The 19,433-nt window shown below is 42.9% G+C and overlaps 1 protein-coding gene across 1 annotated transcript; it reads left to right on the top strand.

Annotated features, from left to right (window-relative positions):
• The first annotated feature begins 6,534 nt into the window (after positions 1-6,534).
• Positions 6,535-19,364, top strand: LOC103652296 (spermatogenesis-associated protein 20). The gene is made up of 15 exons (XM_020550375.2): positions 6,535-6,915; positions 7,030-7,102; positions 7,344-7,365; positions 7,488-7,566; positions 7,701-7,733; positions 7,893-8,041; positions 8,116-8,272; positions 12,041-12,281; positions 12,371-12,612; positions 13,226-13,489; positions 13,560-13,670; positions 14,471-14,695; positions 14,822-15,025; positions 18,405-18,581; positions 18,954-19,364. The coding sequence occupies exons 1-15, from the start codon at positions 6,655-6,657 to the stop codon at positions 19,161-19,163; spliced, it is 2,448 nt and encodes an 815-aa protein (XP_020405964.1). The 5' UTR covers positions 6,535-6,654; the 3' UTR covers positions 19,164-19,364.
• The last annotated feature ends 69 nt before the right edge of the window (positions 19,365-19,433 follow it).

Raw genomic sequence — 19,433 nt, 5'->3', positions numbered from 1 at the left:
CGTATCGCTCAGTTAGTAAATAGGAATGCCTTGCTTAAGGACCAAGTAGAAAAGCTAAAAATTGAAAATCTAGCTTTTCAAGATAAACATGATATACTTCTATGTTCTCATGAAAATCTTATGGATGATCATATCATGTTAAACGTTGCTCATGAGGTTGTTATAGAAAACTTAAAATCCCAACAACCTCACTCATGCACATGTATTCAAATTGAAACTATATTACCATGTGCTAATGCTTGTTGTTCATCGACAAGCAAATCCTCCTTTGAGCCAAAATTTCCAGGAACAAAAGATGATACATGTCAAGAGCCCAAAGAATAAAATGAGAGGCTAAAGATGAGCTTGACACAACTAAAAGGGAAGTGCACTGCTCAACCTTCTCAAGATAACCGTGATCACATGGTGAAGAAGCTTGAGACAGGATCAACCGTGGCATGCACTAAATCCCTTGAAGAAAATGTCAAGGACTTGAGGATTGCCAAGAGGAAAGAAAAAAGAAAATATTAACTAACCATGTAGCAAGCAAGAAACAAGGAAAGAAGAAATCTTCAAGACTTGAAGATCGCCTTTGCTACATATGCCGAAAGAAGGGACATCAATGCAAGGATTGTCCCATTGGTAACTATTCCGCTTCTAGCTTGTCAATTAATTCACATATAACTAGGCAACCCAAAATTGCAACTTGTGCTATAAAGGTAATGAGTTTACCAAGTGCTAACACAAAGGACATTTGGGTTTCTAGATCTTTGTTGACTAATCTTGATGGACCCATCAAGCGATGGGTACCAAAATATGTCTGACAAGCTTTGCAAGAGAAGGAGATGATATGAAGCTTTGGAGTGCTTGAGAGAGTCAATTCAAGTCTTATTAACTCAAGCTATCAATTTTCAATGATCTATATATCCAAGATTGACCCAAAATTATTTTGAATTATTATATCTAAAACTCATATCATCTCGGGGAAGATAGTGATGTTGTAGGAAATAAAGAATTATCCTATGCGGAAAAATCAAGGCCTACAACATGGAGGAAAGCCAAAGGATGGTAACACTTATGTCTTTAAGTGCAAGTATCTTCAAATATCATTTCTCTTGTGTCTTGTGTAGTCACATAGAAAAGGGATGCACTTAAAGAAAGTCGTTAAATTATGCTACCATTCTTTGGAAGAAGTTACTCTCATATGGTAGATTGCATATTTATCATTTCTATATTATGGCAATCTACATGCTTTAAATTGTTTTAACTACCTTATGGCATGATCTACATTAATTATCCTGTTGTTGCCATGTTCTAGACATAGAGAGAGATATTCCAAGTTCTTAAAAGAGTAAAGTGTCATATAAGGAATTCAAATCCTTAGGACACTTATAAAGGGAATCTCTCTTTATATCTAGAATCGTGAGACTAATGTTTTTGTCTAAATAACCTAAGTAGTCTCACATGTAGAGAATAAGTTTCTCTATGGAAATGTGTAATCTAACATGAAAAGAAAAATCAATCCAATGATTTATGTTGTATTTCTTCTTGCTTAAATTGGATATGATTCTTCTACATTCATCGCTCTCCACGTTATGAATTAGATTTATTCTCATTAACTATGCTTGTTTTATAAAGTTAAAACTGAGTATACATCATGGAATAATCTAGTTCATATTATAAAGTTTCCGTGCTTTAGTAATCCACTTTTCATTCCTTGTCAAAAATGATTACAAAAAGGAAAACTAGTGCTTGTGTTACTAATGACATATCTCTTGAGCTTACTTATGAAAATCTACAAGAGAGTAAGTGCAAGCCACAAGCCTCAAGGGTTACTCTTCACCCAAAGGAAGAAAGGTAAAAGCAAAGGTATGGGAACTCATCTTCTTAATAAAATATAGTTCCCATCAATGGTTATTTACTCTAAATTATCATATTCTACCTATGTGAAGAATATATTCCTTATCGGACATAAATCAGCTAGATGTGCATTAAATCTCGTTCTCACAAATGCACTTGTCCATTAGAATCTAATTCATGCCTTTGCTATATTCATTCTCATATTGATATGCCTCTAAGTTATGATAATAAATTCAATATGAAGAAGTAATTTCCTGTGATTGATCAAAATGTTTAAAAGGTGCCTATTCTATGCATCAATGTTAAAGATTTTGCTTCATGTCTGTGTGACTTGTGGATGATGAATTGTTTATATTTCTTATCTAAAGAAATCATCCTTCATCATATACTCCCTTGTGCTATTAACATCTCTCTTGAGTATTTTCAATAAGTTTGGAAGGAAAAAGATACAACTACAAAAGGAGGACACTCAAATGAAAGAGAAAGACATCAAGAACAACAACATCTACTTGGACAATAAGATCTTCAAAACAATCAATGGTGTGGTTGTAAGCATTATAAATCTTTTTCATTGTGAGAATACTAGGCATAAGTTGTTTATTGCAAATTTTATAAGCCTTGATCAAAATGAATAATGCTTCTCCCTATTTGTCTTTAAAAGTGAGTGCATCTATTCAATTCTTTCAAACTTTGATGCATACCTTTAGGGGGAGCCTATTTCTATATCTTGATTATATTGAGACTAACACTTTATCTTAGTAATTTCATATAGTCTCAAGTATGAGAATAAGTTTCTCATGAAGTATGCTACTATATTTCAATCCAACTTGGTAAAGTAATGTCACCTTTATCAAGGATTGTATCTTTCACTGTTAAAGTAGCATATTTACCGGATCCTCCTAGTTTAAGTTTGTTTGATAATCTAATGCATATGTTGTTCTTTTGATCACATCTGTTATTTGTTCGATCATTGAATAACTTCAATTAACACTTATGTTTTTTAGTGCCTCATATAATTTCAATCGATATCTCTCTTGATGTGCACTAAGTTAAAAGGAGAATTCATGATACATTTATGCAATTTATGATCTACTTGATATATAATAATAATGACTTAGAAAAGGATCACTAGTTGTAGAACTCTCTCTTGTGCAAAATATTTCCATACATTGTCTTGAATATAGGTCTTAAGCAACTAAGACTAAGGACAAAGCACAATGAAGAGAGCGTCTCTATGTGAAGGTACAAAAGGGTAAAACTACTTCCTCTCATTTACACATGTACCTAAATCTTCCTCGTCTATACATTCCTTGCATATCTTGTATAAAAGGAAGAGAAAGCATGTCTATGCATTATCCCTGCTTCATACCTAGTTTAACCTCTCAAAAATTTCATTCCTGCATTTATGCATTTTTGTTAAAACTAGGTGAAGTGATTTTATTGTCAAAGAGCTTAAAGCTTAATCTTGTAACGAGGATAAGCTACCTTTGTTCCAAAGGTGGAGGTTCCTTAAGTTTCTTTGAAATCCTTAAGGGTAATTGATTAAAATGTTTCCAACATGCTTTCATAAATGCATAGTCTGTCGTGAGCATCACACTTATATTATGACACATTGCACTTCACAGTTTCTATGATATAGATGTGTTCTCACTAACCTAATTATGTGCTCTTGACATTTAAGGCCAAAATATGTATTCCTCTCAAGGCACATATTTAGGGAGAGCAATCTATATCATATAGAACTGTTTAAGCTTAATTGACATATCCTTTTAACCATGTCTCTTTCCTTTGGTACATTTGCATATTTCCTATCTCTCTTGTGCCAAGGCTAAGACTAATATGTTTCCATAAGTATCTTGTGTATTAAGTCTTAGATTGAAAGGGAAATGTAGTATTCGACAAAGACATCGCTTCCACTCTACACCATCGGTATTATCTGTCCTTTTGCCGGTATTCCGCCATCTCTCAAAATTGATATAATCTTTACTCATATTCATTTGCACCATTGGGGAGAAAGTAAAAAGGGCTCTAAAGACTCCGTTTTTGGCGATTAATGCCAAAGGGGGAGAGAGTATTAGCCCAAAGCAAAAGGACCGCACCACCATGCTAATTTCAAATTTTTTCGAAACAAAGATTTTTAATGTTTTCAATTGGTATTCCTCTAAGAAATTCTATCTCATCTAGTATCTACACTTTAAGGAGGAGTTTTTAAAAAATTAGTATCTAAAATATTTGATCTTTTTCATTTGATAAAACCCTCTTGAACACTAAGAGGAGAATTTCATCAAGGGGGAGTTTTGTTTAGCCAAAGGAAAAAGCATTTGAAAAAGGGGGAGAAAATTTCAAATCTTGAAAATGCTTCTCAAAATCTTATTCATATAACTTTGACTATTTGAAAAAAGGCTTTGAAAAGAATTTCCAAAAGAATTTGCAAAAACAAAACTAGTGGTGCAAGCGTGGTCCAAAATGATAAAAAGCAATCTATGCATATCTATTAAAATAATTATATTGGTTTAATTCTAAGCAACCTTTGCACTTACCTTATGTAAACTAGTTCAATTCTGCACTTATATATCTACTTTGGTTTATGTTGGCATCAATCACCAAAAAGGGGGGATTGAAAGGGAAATAGGGTCAAACCTTTTCCTAAATGATTTTGGTGGTTGAATTGCCCAACACAAATAATTGGACTAACTAGTTTGCTCTAGATTATACATTCTACAGTGCCAAAGGTTCAACACAAACTAATAAAAAGAACAAGTTAGGGTTCAAAAGAAAGAAGCAAAAAGGAAACCGAAGTGTTCCCTGGTATGGCGCACCGGACTGTCCGGTGCACCAGGGGTCGTACACTCCAAACTCTTCAGCTTCGGGTTTTCCAGGCGCAGCTCCGCTATAATTCACCGGACTGTCCGGTGCACCAGCAGAGCAACGACTATCTGCGCGCAACGGTCGACTTTGACGGATGAACAGTGCAGCACAGTAACGCGACAGAAGTCAGAGCAAAAGGTCAGAGGGGCACCAGACTGTCCGGTGCCGCATGAGGACAAAGCCTCCAACGGTCGACCAGCTCTCTGCCCTAACGACAGGATGACGTGGCGGCGCACTGAACACTTTCCGGTGCGCCCATCGCCAGCAGCCTTCTCCAACGACTACAATTTGGTTGGTGGCTATAAATACCACTCCAGCCGGCCACTTCAATGTGTGGGAGCCCAAGCAACATTCCAAGTCATATAGTTGGCATATCTAAGTCCTCCCAGCCACATCTATTCATTGATCCATCCTATACGCAAGATTTAGGCCACTACAACCAACACAAGTGCCACAAAAGAGAGATCAAGCAAAAGAGAGCTACTCGTGTGAGTTTAGCACTAGCGCCTTGTGAGATTCATTGAGAGAAAGTGTGTGCTACATCTTGTGATCATTTGTGCGTGGAGTTTTGACTCCCATTGAACTTCCTTCAAAGTTTTGGAGGCTTGTAAAGCTAGCAAGAGACACCTACGAGTGTGGTGATCCTTGCGGGATCTTAAGTGATCCTTGAGAAAAAGAAGATCTCGCCATTCTTGGTGATCGGTGGAGAGAGGGAAAGGGTTGAAAAAGACCCGTCCTTAGTGGACTCCTCAACGGGGACTAGGCCTTCGAGGGCCGAACCTCGGTAAAACAAATCACCCGTGTCTCTTGTGTTTATTGCTCGTGATTTGTTTGTTTTCTCCCTTTCTAAGTTCTCTTGCGTTACTCTTTGTTAATATTATTTTATGTTGCTTCAAGTTAAATTCACATTTAGAGAAGCAACTCCATGCTAGAAAGAACTTGTGTTTCTTCTCTTCTTGTCTAAGACCTCTTGCATTATTCTTCACTAAACATTTCTAGTAGTATTGCTATTGATTAAATTCCGCACTCTTTGAAAACAATACTCGTTGCAAGTAAAGGACTTAGTTTTATACTCTGATAATTGTGAATCTTGTTCTAACCACTAATCAAGGGATCTAGTTTGGATTTAGAATTATAATTTTAGGTTTCGCCTATCCACCCCCTCTAGACGTTCATAAACAAACAGGGCCTAGCTTCTGGCTAAGTCGGCGCGGCGGTCGGGCGATGAACTATGGTCCCATGACACTACCAATCAAAATACATAGTTAGACTTTCTCCAGCAACGTTTTCTAAATTTCATCTTGTAAAGGAATATTATATGTCATTTACACCACTCTCTAAAAGAATATGTGCTCTATATCTTCTCCATCTCCAGAAATGTCTTCTAAATTTCATCATCTATATCAACAGTGTGTCCGATTTCACTTTCTACATTATTTTTTACCGATTGTGGGCACATGAATGAGACACACAACAAATAAGCACAATGTATAGAGGATGACCTCCATTTCTAGCTGACGCACACAGTCCTCCAAATTTTAGAGGACCTTTTAGAGTCTTTTGTTAAAGGAAAAAGGAGGCTGCAACCGCTATATTTTAGAGTTTAGAACCATATAAAATTCGTTGTTGGAGCTATTCTTAATCAGCTATTTCAGCTAGCAATTTGTTAGCTAGTTAGCTAGTATATTTAAATAACAACTAAATATCAAAACAGAAGTAGGACTTTTTTCTGTCCAAGTTTTTACCCTCGGCTGTATGTAGGTGAAAATCTTTTGAAATTCATTTGCTTGTTTTCCCTTATATAAGGGGAGCATAGCAGCCCACAAGGCCTACTGGCCAAGCCCAGAACAAAGTGGCGCACACACACTAGCAGCAGGCGCGCGGGCCTTGCGGACGCCAGCGTGTGCCGAGCGGAGGCAGGCAGGTGTCGCTGGGCGCGCAGCCCACATGTCCCCCGCCGCTTCCGCACCGGTCTTCTCCCACCTCGGCCCCCTCATCCCTCCTCCAACTCCAATGCTCTCCACTCTTCTCCGCCACCGCCTCACCGCCGCCGCCTCCTCCTCGTCGCCGACCCACAGCACGCCTCTCCGTCTGCGCCCCCTCGCCGCAGCCATGTCGTCGTCCGCGTCCGCGCCTCACGGCGGCCGGAAGCCGAACCGCCTCGCCGCCGAGCACAGCCCCTACCTGCTGCAGCACGCGCACAACCCGGTGAGGAGTTTGTGTCTCCTTCCCGAGCCTTCTCCTGTCTATCCGACCGATTTGATCCCGTGGATGGGATAGCAAGTATTGAGCTCTCCCTTCTGTTAATTTCGCTTGGTGCAGGTTGATTGGTACCCTTGGGGGGAAGAGGCTTTCCAGAAGGCGCGCGCCAAGGACGTCCCCATCTTCCTCTCGAGTATGAACTCTCCTGATACCATTGTGTTAGCTCAGTAGTTTTGTTGCAGCCTTGCAGGCATGTAGTGCCACCAATGTGTGACATGGTAAATTGTTTTGCTTAACCATATTATGATGGTCTTGTCAAGAGAGAACTAAGTTAAAATGGTAATCGAATTTTCTGATTCCGTTCTAGTCAACTCAAACGTTCTGTACCTAACGTTCTTATTTTGCTTCATTGCAATCCGGTTGTGTCCCACAAGTTGGCTATAGCACATGCCATTGGTGAGTTTCTGTTATTTCTTTCATCGATATTTTATATTCTTGCCATCTGTGACCTTTACTATGCACCATACGTTCGCACTAACGTAAGCTTCTGTTCATTTGGTCTGGGACTGAATTCGAAGGTGTCATGTGATGGAGGTGGAGTCCTTTGAGAATGAGGAAGTGGCAAAGTTGCTGAATGATTGGTTTGTTAGCATCAAGGTAATTTTGTTGGACCCTTAGAAAGTTATTCCGTTGTGTCTCACTCTTTAGTCTTTACCTGTCTTTGATGTGTCAAAAGCTTTACATATGCAACTTGACCATACCTCTTTCAGTCTGATTATTAATTTTGATAGGTTGACCGTGAAGAGCGCCCTGATGTTGATAAGGTAAGTTTCTTCAAGTGCTCCAATGCATCAGTTCCATTTCTAGCCGACTTACGGCTCCCTTTCCCCTTTTTCCTGTAGTTAGCTCGAAAAGGTTTCTGGGCGTGTTTGTATTGGGTGGCACACTAGGTTCTTTGTTGAATATAGCCTCACATATTTTAGGTTTATATGACATATGTATCGGCACTGCATGGTGGTGGTGGTTGGCCTCTAAGCGTCTTTTTGTCACCTGACTTGAAACCTCTGATGGGTGGTACATACTTTCCACCGGATGATAATTATGGAAGACCAGGGTTCAAGACTGTATTGAGGTATAAGCAGAAGTGCGTAGTTTCAGAAGCTATCCTTCATCCCTACTAAATATTTACTGCATACTTACCTTCAGGAAGGTCAAGGAAGCCTGGGAAACTAAACGTGAAGCGCTTGAGCGGACGGGAAATCTTGTTATCGAACAATTAAGGGACGCATTATCTGCTAAGGCTAGCTCTCAAGATGTGCCAAATGACCTAGCAGTTGTCTCTGTTGATCAATGTGTCGAAAAGGTTTGACAAGTACTCTATTGTACATTTTTGTTGGGGGTACTGTAATAAGATATTCTTCTGAACTAAGTACTACTGTACTAGTATTATTTCAGAAAATAATAATGCCTTTCAAGAGAAACAGAGTCTATGCCTCTTCTTCCTGCCCCCCCCCCCCCCTAAAAAATTTTAAAAAGAACATGCGAATTTACTGATCTCAGGAGCTAAAATGTATCTTTTTCAGTGTTGGTGGGTCCTGATTCAAGGCACCAGATAAAGTTAGCTTACCTCCTAGTTATTCAGACTTAACTAGATTCTTAGTTTATTCTTAAGCTCATGCTTTTCTTAACTAGGTACCGAACATGCTTAAATAAGAGGGGCTTGCACCGAGCAGTCATATTATTATGTATGCTACTCTGTTCTATGTTACGGATGCATTTGTGGGCAAGACTTATTAGCAGCATTGTTTGAAGAAGTTTTTAGTTTTCCCATTAAGTTTGTTTGTTTGTTATGATTTGGTTAGCTAAGGCTCTATGTAAACTATTCCAACTGATGTGATCATTAAGCAGATATAGATCACAAAGGCTCAGAGTCTCCTAGGCAGGGCAAATTAGATCTAATCTGTCTCTGTTATCCTTCCAGCCATCTAATAAAGCATCAGTTAGCCCAACCATATCATCTAGCTTCCCAGAGTTGCTTCTGCAGAGGTTCTATGACTACGCGGACATGTACTGAAGTACACACTTGTTCTTACATGAAAATATTTTGGAGAAATTTATAATCTGGTGCACAAGTACAAACTAAAAGGGTGTGTGTGTACTTGGGGGTTTCTACCCCTTTCTCTCTTCTTTAATACAAAGATATACGGTTCTCCTGCGCATTCGAGAAAAAAACTGGCATGCACTGTGCAGATGTCTTTTATGGGTGATTAGGCTTGAACAACATGCTATGAGTTTACTAGCATGGTTTTGTTCTTTTGTATGGATGGGTTCAGGATAAAATTCAAACATTACCTTATGATGGAATGGAAGTTGTTTCCATCAATTAATAACATTTGAATCAGCCACTAAAATAATAAAATGCTGATGTTTCAATGTGACCGCGTGCGGCACAAAAGAGGGCAACGGAAGAGAAACATCGACACAATCAACATCGATGAGGGAATCAAGGTGGGGAGGAATCAGCAAGGGGAAAAACATCCCCATCAAAGACAACATGACAAGAGATGATATCGAGGTGGATGAGAAGATCGAGGCACCGATACCCCTTGTGATCAGGGGAGTACCCGAGGAAAAGACAACGAGAGGATCAGGGGACAAGTTTGTGTGGAGCGATGGCGGAGGTGTTGGGATAGCAAGCGCACCCGAAGACCCGAAGGTGCTCATAGGAGGGGGTGGTGCCAAAGTGAGCAAAAAACGGGGTGGGATGGGCGACCGCCTTGAAGGGAAGATGGTTTAGGAGGTAGGTGTCGGTATTCAGCGCCTCAGCCCAGTAGCCAGCGGGGGGAGAAGCCTGAAAGAGGAGGCAACACAACATGCTGGTGGTGGTGCGAATCATGCGCTCGGCTCGGCCATTCTGAGGGGAGGTGTGAGGGCACAACATCCGAAGCTACACACCGTGGGAGAGAAAGAAGGCACGAGACGTGGAGTTATCAAACTCCTGTCCATTATCACACTGAACAACCTGTATGGTGTGACCGAACTGAGTCGGCACCTAGGCAAAGAAGTGAGAAAGACTGGGAAAGATGTTAGACTTACGGCGAAGAAGAAAGGTCCACAAGAAGTGAGAGAAGTCATCCAAAACGACCAGGTAGTACCAATACCCGGAGATGCTGGTAACAGGGGAAGTCTAGAGGTCACAATGGATGAGGTCGAAGGGACGAGTAGCTCGGGACGTGGAAGAAGAGAAGTGTAAGCGAGTGTGATGCCCCTGACAGGCATGGCAAAGCGGGGTGGCGTTGCTGCGGGGCAAGGGATGACCGAGGTGGTTGAGAGTCAAGAGAGGACGTCGTGAAGGGAGACGCACACGCGGTAGGAAGGCACGGGAACTATGAGGGATAGCTATCCCCCGGATCCTCACGAACACAAAAACACATCATGAGCTGCCTGATGGACCTCCCGATGGCTTGCCTAGCGAGACAGGCCATCAGGCCACAACAGACCGGACGAGCTCGATCTAGGAAGACGAAGACCGAACGTTTGAGTTATGCGCAGACCGAAGCACTGATATCTCGGGCGAAGAGGTTGTGCACACTTGAATGGAAGCGATTGAACTCCGGATAAGTAGGAATACATGCCGCGTTAAAGGAGGATTCAGGTAGAGTAGATAGTGATCACAACTTGTAAAGGGATAACCCTCTGGTCACCTATATAAGGCCGAGGGGGTACCCCTACGAAAACATCTCATACCATCTCTCATCTGCCACATCCTAGCCCCACCTCAAAGCTCATTAGCCCTCTTGTAGCAACCTCGCACTACTAGATCGGCAGGTGAACTCATCCTCCACCACTCAGCTCATTTGTAATCCATAAACACCAGTGCAATTCCAAATATAGCCTCAACTGGACGCATTCTAGCGTCCCGAACCTGTATAAATCCTCGTGTAATCCGACGTGCTCCCGCACATACCATCGAGTCGCAGTCAACGACGCCGTCCTGCTCAAAAGCATCATGTGGGGAACCCCGTGGTGCGCAGTCGGGTCATAAACACCGACAGGAACCACATCGGAGTGAAGGACGTGCGTTGAGGGCATGACAGAAGCGTGCCCAGGAAGCCGCTCTGGTGCATGAAAAGGGAGAGGACCACCGGCGGCGAGAGGAAGAGCAATGTCGGCACTCGCGGGAACAAGACGCTGAGCAACCGGCGGGAGGGGGTGGTGGTTGCGCGACGGTCACAACATGGAGCCTGCGGGCGATGAAGGGCCCCCGTCCGCGGTGGCGAGCCCGACAGAGATGGATGTGCTGGGGAGGGTGGTATAGCTGGCGGAGAGGAGACCGTCGGCGGTGGATGAGGCGCCATCCGCGCGAGAGGGCTGCGCAACAACAAAGGGCACGGGAAGGGGAGGTGGCTGCGCGGTGGCAGGCGACACGCCGTGCAGAGAAGAGGCGGCGCTCAGAAGGGCGCGCGTGGCTGCCGCAGTGAAGGCAGCAGGGAGCAGCGGCGTCAGCGTGCAGGGACCCGCGCCCGGCGGTGGGAGAGGCACGGCACGACATCGGTAGGGGGAGGAGGCGCGATGGGGGGCATGAAGGCCGCCGCGGTCGAGGGCACGGTTGGGGGGGGGGGGGCGCCGCCGTCGAGAAAACAGCTGCGCGTCGGGGAGTCGACGCGGCCGCACCGGCCACGGGGAGGGTGCCCGCTGTCGAGGCGCGCAGGGCATCGGGGAGGAGCTCTGTGGCAGCACCTGGGCAGAGACCGCATGCGCCAGGGAGGAGGCCGGCCGAGTTCGGGGATGAGTCGGCCATGGAGGGGCTGCCGGGAGATGGGGAGAGTGGCCGGAGCAGGGAGCGTGCCGGTGGCTGGGGTGTAGCTACAGGAAAGGAGAAAAAAACCTATGCTCTGATTACCATGTTGGAAACCCTAACCAGGGGTGGGAGTTATATTTATATAGAACAGTTGGGTCTAAGCCCATTGCACAAAGCCAGCCCATTACAATAGGAGAAGTACAACAACTCTAACAATAACTGTTGTTAACCTAATGCTGCCTACAGAATGTAGTTTGTGGAAAACCTGACAACTCATGGACTTATCCTTTATCATTTTCCTTAAAAGATTTTCACCTTATGTTGTTGCAGTTAGCGAGCAGCTATGATCCAAAATTTGGTGGATTTGGCTCTGCTCCCAAGTTTCCAAGACCTGTTGAAGATTATATAATGCTATACAAATTCCATAAGTACATGGAGGCTGGGAAGGAGATTGAAGCCTTGAACATAAAGAAGATGGTGACTCACACATTGGACTGTATGGCAAGAGGTGGAGTTCATGACCACATAGGTGGTGGTTTTCACAGATATAGTGTGGATGAGTGCTGGCATGGTAAGTTTGTTCCAATATCATGGTTCATGGACAAATTTCTTTTCCGGACTTTGCATAATGCTCCTCTCACATGCCCTCTGCATCTTCAGTTCCACATTTTGAGAAGATGTTGTACGATCAGGGACAGATAGTAAATGTATACCTGGATACATTTCTGGTTACGGGAGAGAAATATTATTCTATAGTTGCACGCGACATACTAGATTACTTGAGGAGAGACATGATAGGAAAAGAAGGTGAAATTTTCTCAGCAGAAGATGCTGACAGTGCAGAATATGAAGGTGCTCCAAGAAAAAAGGAGGGAGCTTTTTATGTGTGGACCAGTAAAGAGGTATATATATGCGGACTTCTTATATACTTCAACATAATGTGGACATTTGATTACTTTCCTGAAAATGTTTCCCACTTGATTTGCTGACATTGAAGGTCTTCAGACCTTGTTGCATTCGTATTACCGTTATACACCATTGTCTATTTAAGTTTATTTTATGTTTCATTACATTATATTAGGGCAGACCTAGTGGCAGAGGTCCACATGAGTAGGGCCTGTGGAAGGGATAAACTTAGGCAAGCCTTTCCCCTGGATATGCGGAGAGGTTGCTTTGAACCCGCAACCTGGTGACTCAGTGAGGCATCTCTCACCACTGCGCCAGGCCTGCCCGTCTCATTACGTTATGTTAACTCCTAGCAAAGAATCAATTTGAAGTGGACTGCACATTTTACCTCAAATCTGAGTTTTCAGTTTGATGTTTTGGATCCACCTAAAAAGTTATTCCTTTATAAAATTGTGAACAAGGTGGGATTGAGGCTGGACAGTCCTACAATCTTGTTGGCAACTGCTTATTGATAGTTGTCATATCATTGAATACCTGTATAATATAACAGTATTTATATACTTAGAAGTTAGAACTGATTTTATGATTAATTTCTGCATTTTGAAAAAGATCGAAGAGACACTTGGGGAGAATGCAGAGCTATTCAAGAACCATTACTATGTGAAATCATCTGGCAATTGTGATCTTTCACCGATGAGCGATCCTCACAATGAGTTCAGTTGTAAGAATGTGCTCATAGAAAGAAAACCAGCTTCTTCGATGTCATCGAAGTGTGGAAAATCTCTTGATGAATATTCTCAAATCCTGGGAGATTGCCGGCAGAAATTGTTTGATGTCCGGTCAAAAAGGCCAAGACCTCATTTGGATGATAAGGTTCTCTTTTACATATCATCACATCTCATTTTAACCAGGCTACAATCTACTAACTACGAATAGTTTTCAGGTTATTGTTTCCTGGAATGGGCTAGCAATATCTGCTTTCGCAAGGGCTTCGCAAATTCTGAAGTCAGGACCATCTGGAACTATATTCAATTTCCCTGTAACTGGATGCAAAGTAAGGCTTTGATTCTTCCTCTATCCCATCTTTCATTTGCAGCTGTACTGCATGATGATCTAATCAATATAGCATGACTTCCAGGAGTATTCATTTTGCTTGCTTCAATTGTATTTCTCTTAACATGTGTTATGATAGTTTCCCTTGCCCAAACTGATTAATGGGAATCCATGACAATAATTTCTTAACTGTTAAGTTGTTAGTGACTCTGATGCCTGCACCTTGCATGTCAAAGGAGGTACCATGATGTTGTCCATCATATTTGCACCAGTTATCCCTTGTGATATATTGCATTTTTTATCTGTCATCTCATGCTTATGAGAGGAAAATGTGTCAGATTTTTTTTCGTATGCTCCACATATTTGCACCTGTTCTGTTCTTTTGGAAAGGAAATCCATAAAATGCATGAGAGAAGCCTATGGGGTCATAACAGTTGTGGCTGCTATGATTTGAATATCATCATACCCCGTTCATTCTTTGTCTTCACAATATGTATGAAATTATATTAATTACATAAAGCTGTCAGTGGTCTGCACTGACTTGGTGGACTCTAGTCACCCTACAAATAATTTCTTTATGCCATGGGTGCACTGAGTCACCATGCCGCGTGTTCAAAGCAGCATCTCCGCATTTGCAAGGGAGGCTTGCCTTGGTTTATCCCTTCCCCAGACCCACATGAGCTCCGGCACTGGGTCTACCCTGCTCCTGTGCTCCATAACACAATGTTATTTACTCAAAGTATATCTATGATCACTTTTTTTGGACAAGTTAGACACTCATGTTTCTTGGTGTTTTTGCAGCCAGTTGAATATCTTGAAACTGCAGAAAATGCCGCTAACTTTATAAAGGAGAAACTTTATGATGCAAGCTCAAAGAGGCTGCATCATAGCTATCGTAATGGGCCATCAAAAGCACCAGGATTTTTAGATGATTATGCTTTCCTAATCAGTGGCTTGCTGGATCTCTATGAGTTTGGTGGAAAGATAGAGTGGCTTCTGTGGGCTGTCCAACTGCAAGTCACTCAGGCAAGTTAACTGTATTTCTGTATTCGTTAAACACTTCAGTGTTGCATTCTCTCTCTTCATTTTTCTTGAGGAAACCATCTTCACTCTTAATTAATCATATTATATCATAATTTTTTGCATTGGTAGGATGAGTTATTTTTGGATAAACAAGGAGGTGGCTATTTTAATACTCCTGGAGAAGACCCTTCTGTTCTCTTGCATGTTAAAGAGGATTATGATGGTGCAGAACCTTCTGGTAACTCAGTTGCAGCAATCAACTTGATCAGATTATCCAGTATATTTGATGCGTCAAAATCTACCGGTTACAAGCGCAATGTGGAACATCTCTTGGTATGTGGTTATTTTATGTTAGGTCATATCACTACATTCCAGCAGCAGCTGGATGTCATACACTACTTTCAGTATCATAGCCATCGTTTTTGTACTCCTAGTTTAAATCATAGCCACAAAGTTCTCGGGGTGACGGGGTCGCGGGTCGATGGTTGACATTTGGAAGAGGTATGGTACAAGGGGGGTACACCTCGATGGGACAAATCTTGGAGTTGGGGATGATCCCGGGTCAAACATCTAGGTCGAGTGTCACAATTCATGATATGTTTGGGTTGATGAATACGGGGTTCGATGAATCCGAGACGTTTAAGAGTGGCTAGGGTCACGTTCCAAAGCATTTTGGGTCAATACAGAAAAAATGAGTAGAGCTATCTAGATCCATGCTTCTTGGCGATACACTTCACAACGGCAATAGTAGCATGCTCCTCGGATGAAGTTGTGGCGGCAACAGCTGTGCACGGCGGCGACAGCGTGCTGCGTCGGATGTGCATGCACCTGAGGTCACCCCTACAACAAGCACGGTGGATGCGCACGACGAGTGACGTCAATGATGGTGACTGCACATGGCAGGCAGTGGTTCTGTGCATCCTTGCTCCTCTCCGATGTGGTGTGTTATGGATAGCACTCATTTAATGGCACTATGCCCGAATATATAACAATATAACTAATACATGATAGAGACTGTGTGTAACAAGGACACTATATGGGACCGAATACAACAAGGGCACATGCGTAGGTATCTAAAAACCCCATCGAAATCAAGGTGGATCAACACATGGAGTTTGGAAAGAAAACCTATGCCAAGATCTGGTTTGCGCCCTCGTGAAGAAATCTGCCAACTGAAGCTTTGAAGGCACATAGTGAAGATCAATCACATCATCTTGAACATGTGCATGCGTGTAATAGACATCAACACCTATATGCTTAATAAGCTCATGCTTGATCGGATCCCGAGTGATACTAATAACACAGTCAATCAAAAGAGGAGTCATTATGGAAACAGCTAATAACACCTGTACTGTCAGTCAAAAGAGGAGTTTGTATAGAAACATAAAATCTGCAAGCAACCAGCGTAACCAAGTTACCTATACAGTCACAAGAGCTGAAGCACACAACTCGGCCTCTACACTAGAAAGAGAAACTGTTGTCTGCTTTTTAGTCTTCCAAGCAAATAAGAGAGACACCAAGAAAAACACAATCCGTAGAAAGAGATTGGCGATCAGAGAAATCACTAGCCAGCCTAGAGCTATAAAGAACTTGTATGTGGAAAGAATGGAAAGAATAGATGACATGAAGCAGGTGACTATAGTGAAGCTGAGTGGGGGCTGAAACAAATTAAGAATATGCACAAAATAAGAAATATCGAGACGAGTGACAACAAGACTCCTGACTATGTGACGATAATGGGTAGGATCACCAAGAAGCTCACCATCAGTGGCACTAATATGAACATTGAGCTCCATCGGAGTCTCAACGGTACAGTGATCAGGAAGAGAAGCATGATCAAGAAGACCCTAAATGTACATACTTTTCTTGAGATAGATAGAAGCCCTCAGGTGTGGTGGAGACCTCAATTCCAAGAAAATAACAAAGGACCAAGATCAAGCATAAGAAACGTCTCATTCAGACGTGCCTTCACAACGGCAATATATTGTGCATCATCACCAATTATAATCGTATCGTATCATCAACATAAAGAAAGTCTGCCCATGAGATTATGTGTGCACAAAAAGAGCAGGATCATGAGCACTAACAGAAAAAACCAGTAGCAATGATCACAGAAGTAAAATGCTGCCGAGCCTAAGCAACAGCAAATCATCGAGGATCCAAATTCTCGAAGGGACTTCACCTACCAAGAACCGAGTCCTTCGAAGGGCTTGGGTACCTGCGGCAGTCCCTCGCTCCAGTGTGGGCCGTGAAGGCCCAGACGAAGGTTCCACTGAAGGCAAAGCCCTTGGCCCCCTGAAGGCATAAGTAGAGCCCAAGGGTGAACTGAGGGGACTTCTGCGAAGACTTGGAGTCGAGGGCCCTCAACATGAGGGGTCGAATAGCTGAGTTTAGGCAGCAAGGGCATGGTGGGCCTTCCGTTGAACGCAGCAGGCCCACATATCGGTCCAGCAGGCCCACCTGTTGGTCCAGGGAACACTTTTGTTCCAACTGTGGGTACAATAATGGGTGTAATTAGGGTTTGGGCCGCACCCTGTATTTACGTCGTTGTACAATATATTTCGGGAATGTGGCATGTAACCGAGGGTAGGGATATATTTTAGAGCCCTACCTCTTGGTTACCCTATAAATACCCCCACTCAAACGGGGAGAGGACACACTTGACAAGACATTTTGAGAACCACTGTTCCTCGTTTGTCTCGTTGTTTCACCTAGTCGCTCAAGTTGTTTGGTTCCCACCTGTCAGAACCCAACAAAGTTCATAGATAGAGGAGTGACACATGAGGCCACACATGGCACTTGATCGAGCAGAGGTGGTTGGTGCAGGTGAGGAGAGGCTGACTGTGCGGGCGGTGCCGGCAAGAGGCGTCCTACGCGGGCGGGAAGCGGGCAGACGAGCGAGCCGACTGGAGCGGGTGGCCAGATGGGTGCGCTTGCTAGAGGCAGGTAGACGGACGAGCGAGCGCCGATAGACGGGTGGTTGCAGTTGTCGGGTGAACTCCAACAAGCGGACATGAAGATGAGTGCCACCAGGCCAAATGAGCCGACTGCGAAGCTGTGCAGAGCCGCAAGGCAACAGGACAGAGCCACCAAGCGACGTAAGAGGAACAATTAGGGAAAGGAAGCAATAACCCTTGTTTTTGTCTCTGTATACCATGTTGTGATTAACACTGATTTAATATATGAGTATTAGGCCCAAATATATACACTAATACAGGATAGAGACCGTGTACAACAAGGACTATGTATAGATCTAATAGAACAAAGACACATGCATAGGCATCTAACACCTTGTAAGTGGTAAGCTTCTCCACCTCCTGGTCCCATCTATCGTGAGTCCATGCTTCATGAAATTCTTGTACGGATGAGGACGATGTCCCGGTGTGACTCCGACCCACGATTTGGGACGACAAACCCAGAACGCGGCCTTGATCCCATTTCCTGTGACTATGGTTTAAATTGATTCTCTTTATTGGAACATGATGTGTGACAATACTAGGATAGGGAACTTCATTTGTTTTTCCTGGATATCATATTGAAATAGACATCAATATTAAAACCTTTTTTCTATAAGAAAAAAACTGTAGCTTCAACACATAAGAATTGCTAAAAGCCTCTACATGCAAGCAGTCATATTTTTCAAGCTCTTTATCTTTGAACATCATATTTGCTTATGTTCAGTTTTTTTTCCTTCTTTTTTTTGGTTTTGCAGGCGGTCTTTGAGACCAGGCTACGACAACTTAGCATAGCGTTGCCTTTAATGTGTTGCGCAGCAGATATGCTCTCTGTTCCTTCAAGGAAGCAGGTAGTGATAGTGGGGCAGAAAGGATCTGAAGAATTTCAGGACATGGTAGCAGCTACGTTTTCGTCATATGATCCGAATAGAACAGTAAGTGAAGATTGTTCTGTGGCCAAATTATTCTTTTTGGTTAGTGTACCAGTTCTGCTAGCCAATGTGCCTCAGATATTATGACCACATAACCATTGCTGCACCTGTCTTCTATACATAAAACCACTTGTGACTAGAATGAGTGCCAGCACAAGTTGCTGGTCAAGCCCTCTGTCCAAATGAATAAAGTTACTAGGGAACTATGCGCGTTATCATAGTCAGTCTATTTTACCACGTTGCATCTATCTGATTCAGGTATGAACTCGATATATGTGTTGTTCCTTCAAATCTAACCACCCTTGTGAGTTGTATGCATGATTTTTGGTTCCTGCTGTATGATAGTGACTTTGGGCACCTTATTTGTTGAACCAGGTGATCCAAATCGACCCTAGGAACACAGAAGAAATGGAATTCTGGGACGGCAACAATGCAAACATCGCGCAAATGGCACGGGGCAGCCCTCCGGGGAAACCGGCGGTGGCGCATGTGTGCCAGGACTTCAAGTGCAGCCCGCCGGTAACCTCTCCTGGGTCGCTTCGCGAGCTGCTGAACAAGACACTGGCTGCTGCAAGCTCAGCCTGAGGCCTTTTGCCTCCTGCTATGTTCGTAGATGTTCTGATACCAGTGTAACAATAGTTAAAAAAAAACCTGTGTACATATTTACATGTGAGAAATATAAATAGGATTGTCAGTTAAGCTGTACAGCCTGTTAAAGCCTTCTCAGCTGTACACATGTTCACAATAATAAGGCACGGAGCATAATGGTTTCCTTTTCAGCGTTTTCTTCGAGTTGTTTTAGTCAAAGAACAGGAGCATCCAAAATTGTAAGTCGATTGGTGAAAACTGACCAGT

The sequence above is a fragment of the Zea mays genome, chromosome 3 (genome assembly GCF_902167145.1).
Source record: "Zea mays cultivar B73 chromosome 3, Zm-B73-REFERENCE-NAM-5.0, whole genome shotgun sequence".
NCBI lineage: Eukaryota > Viridiplantae > Streptophyta > Magnoliopsida > Poales > Poaceae > Zea > Zea mays.
The sequence above is the reverse complement of the archived record's forward strand: the minus strand, read 5'-3'. Positions and strand labels throughout refer to the sequence as shown.

Bases quoted from the DNA above. Each gene is read 5' to 3' on its own strand.
- LOC103652296 (XM_020550375.2), top strand. From the start codon at position 6,655: ATGTCCCCCGCCGCTTCCGCACCGGTCTTCTCCCACCTCGGCCCCCTC. The intron at 7,366-7,487 runs GTGAGTTTCTGT...CTGAATTCGAAG, and splicing joins GGCTATAGCACATGCCATTG to GTGTCATGTGATGGAGGTGG. The intron at 12,282-12,370 runs GTAAGTTTGTTC...CTGCATCTTCAG, and splicing joins TGTGGATGAGTGCTGGCATG to TTCCACATTTTGAGAAGATG.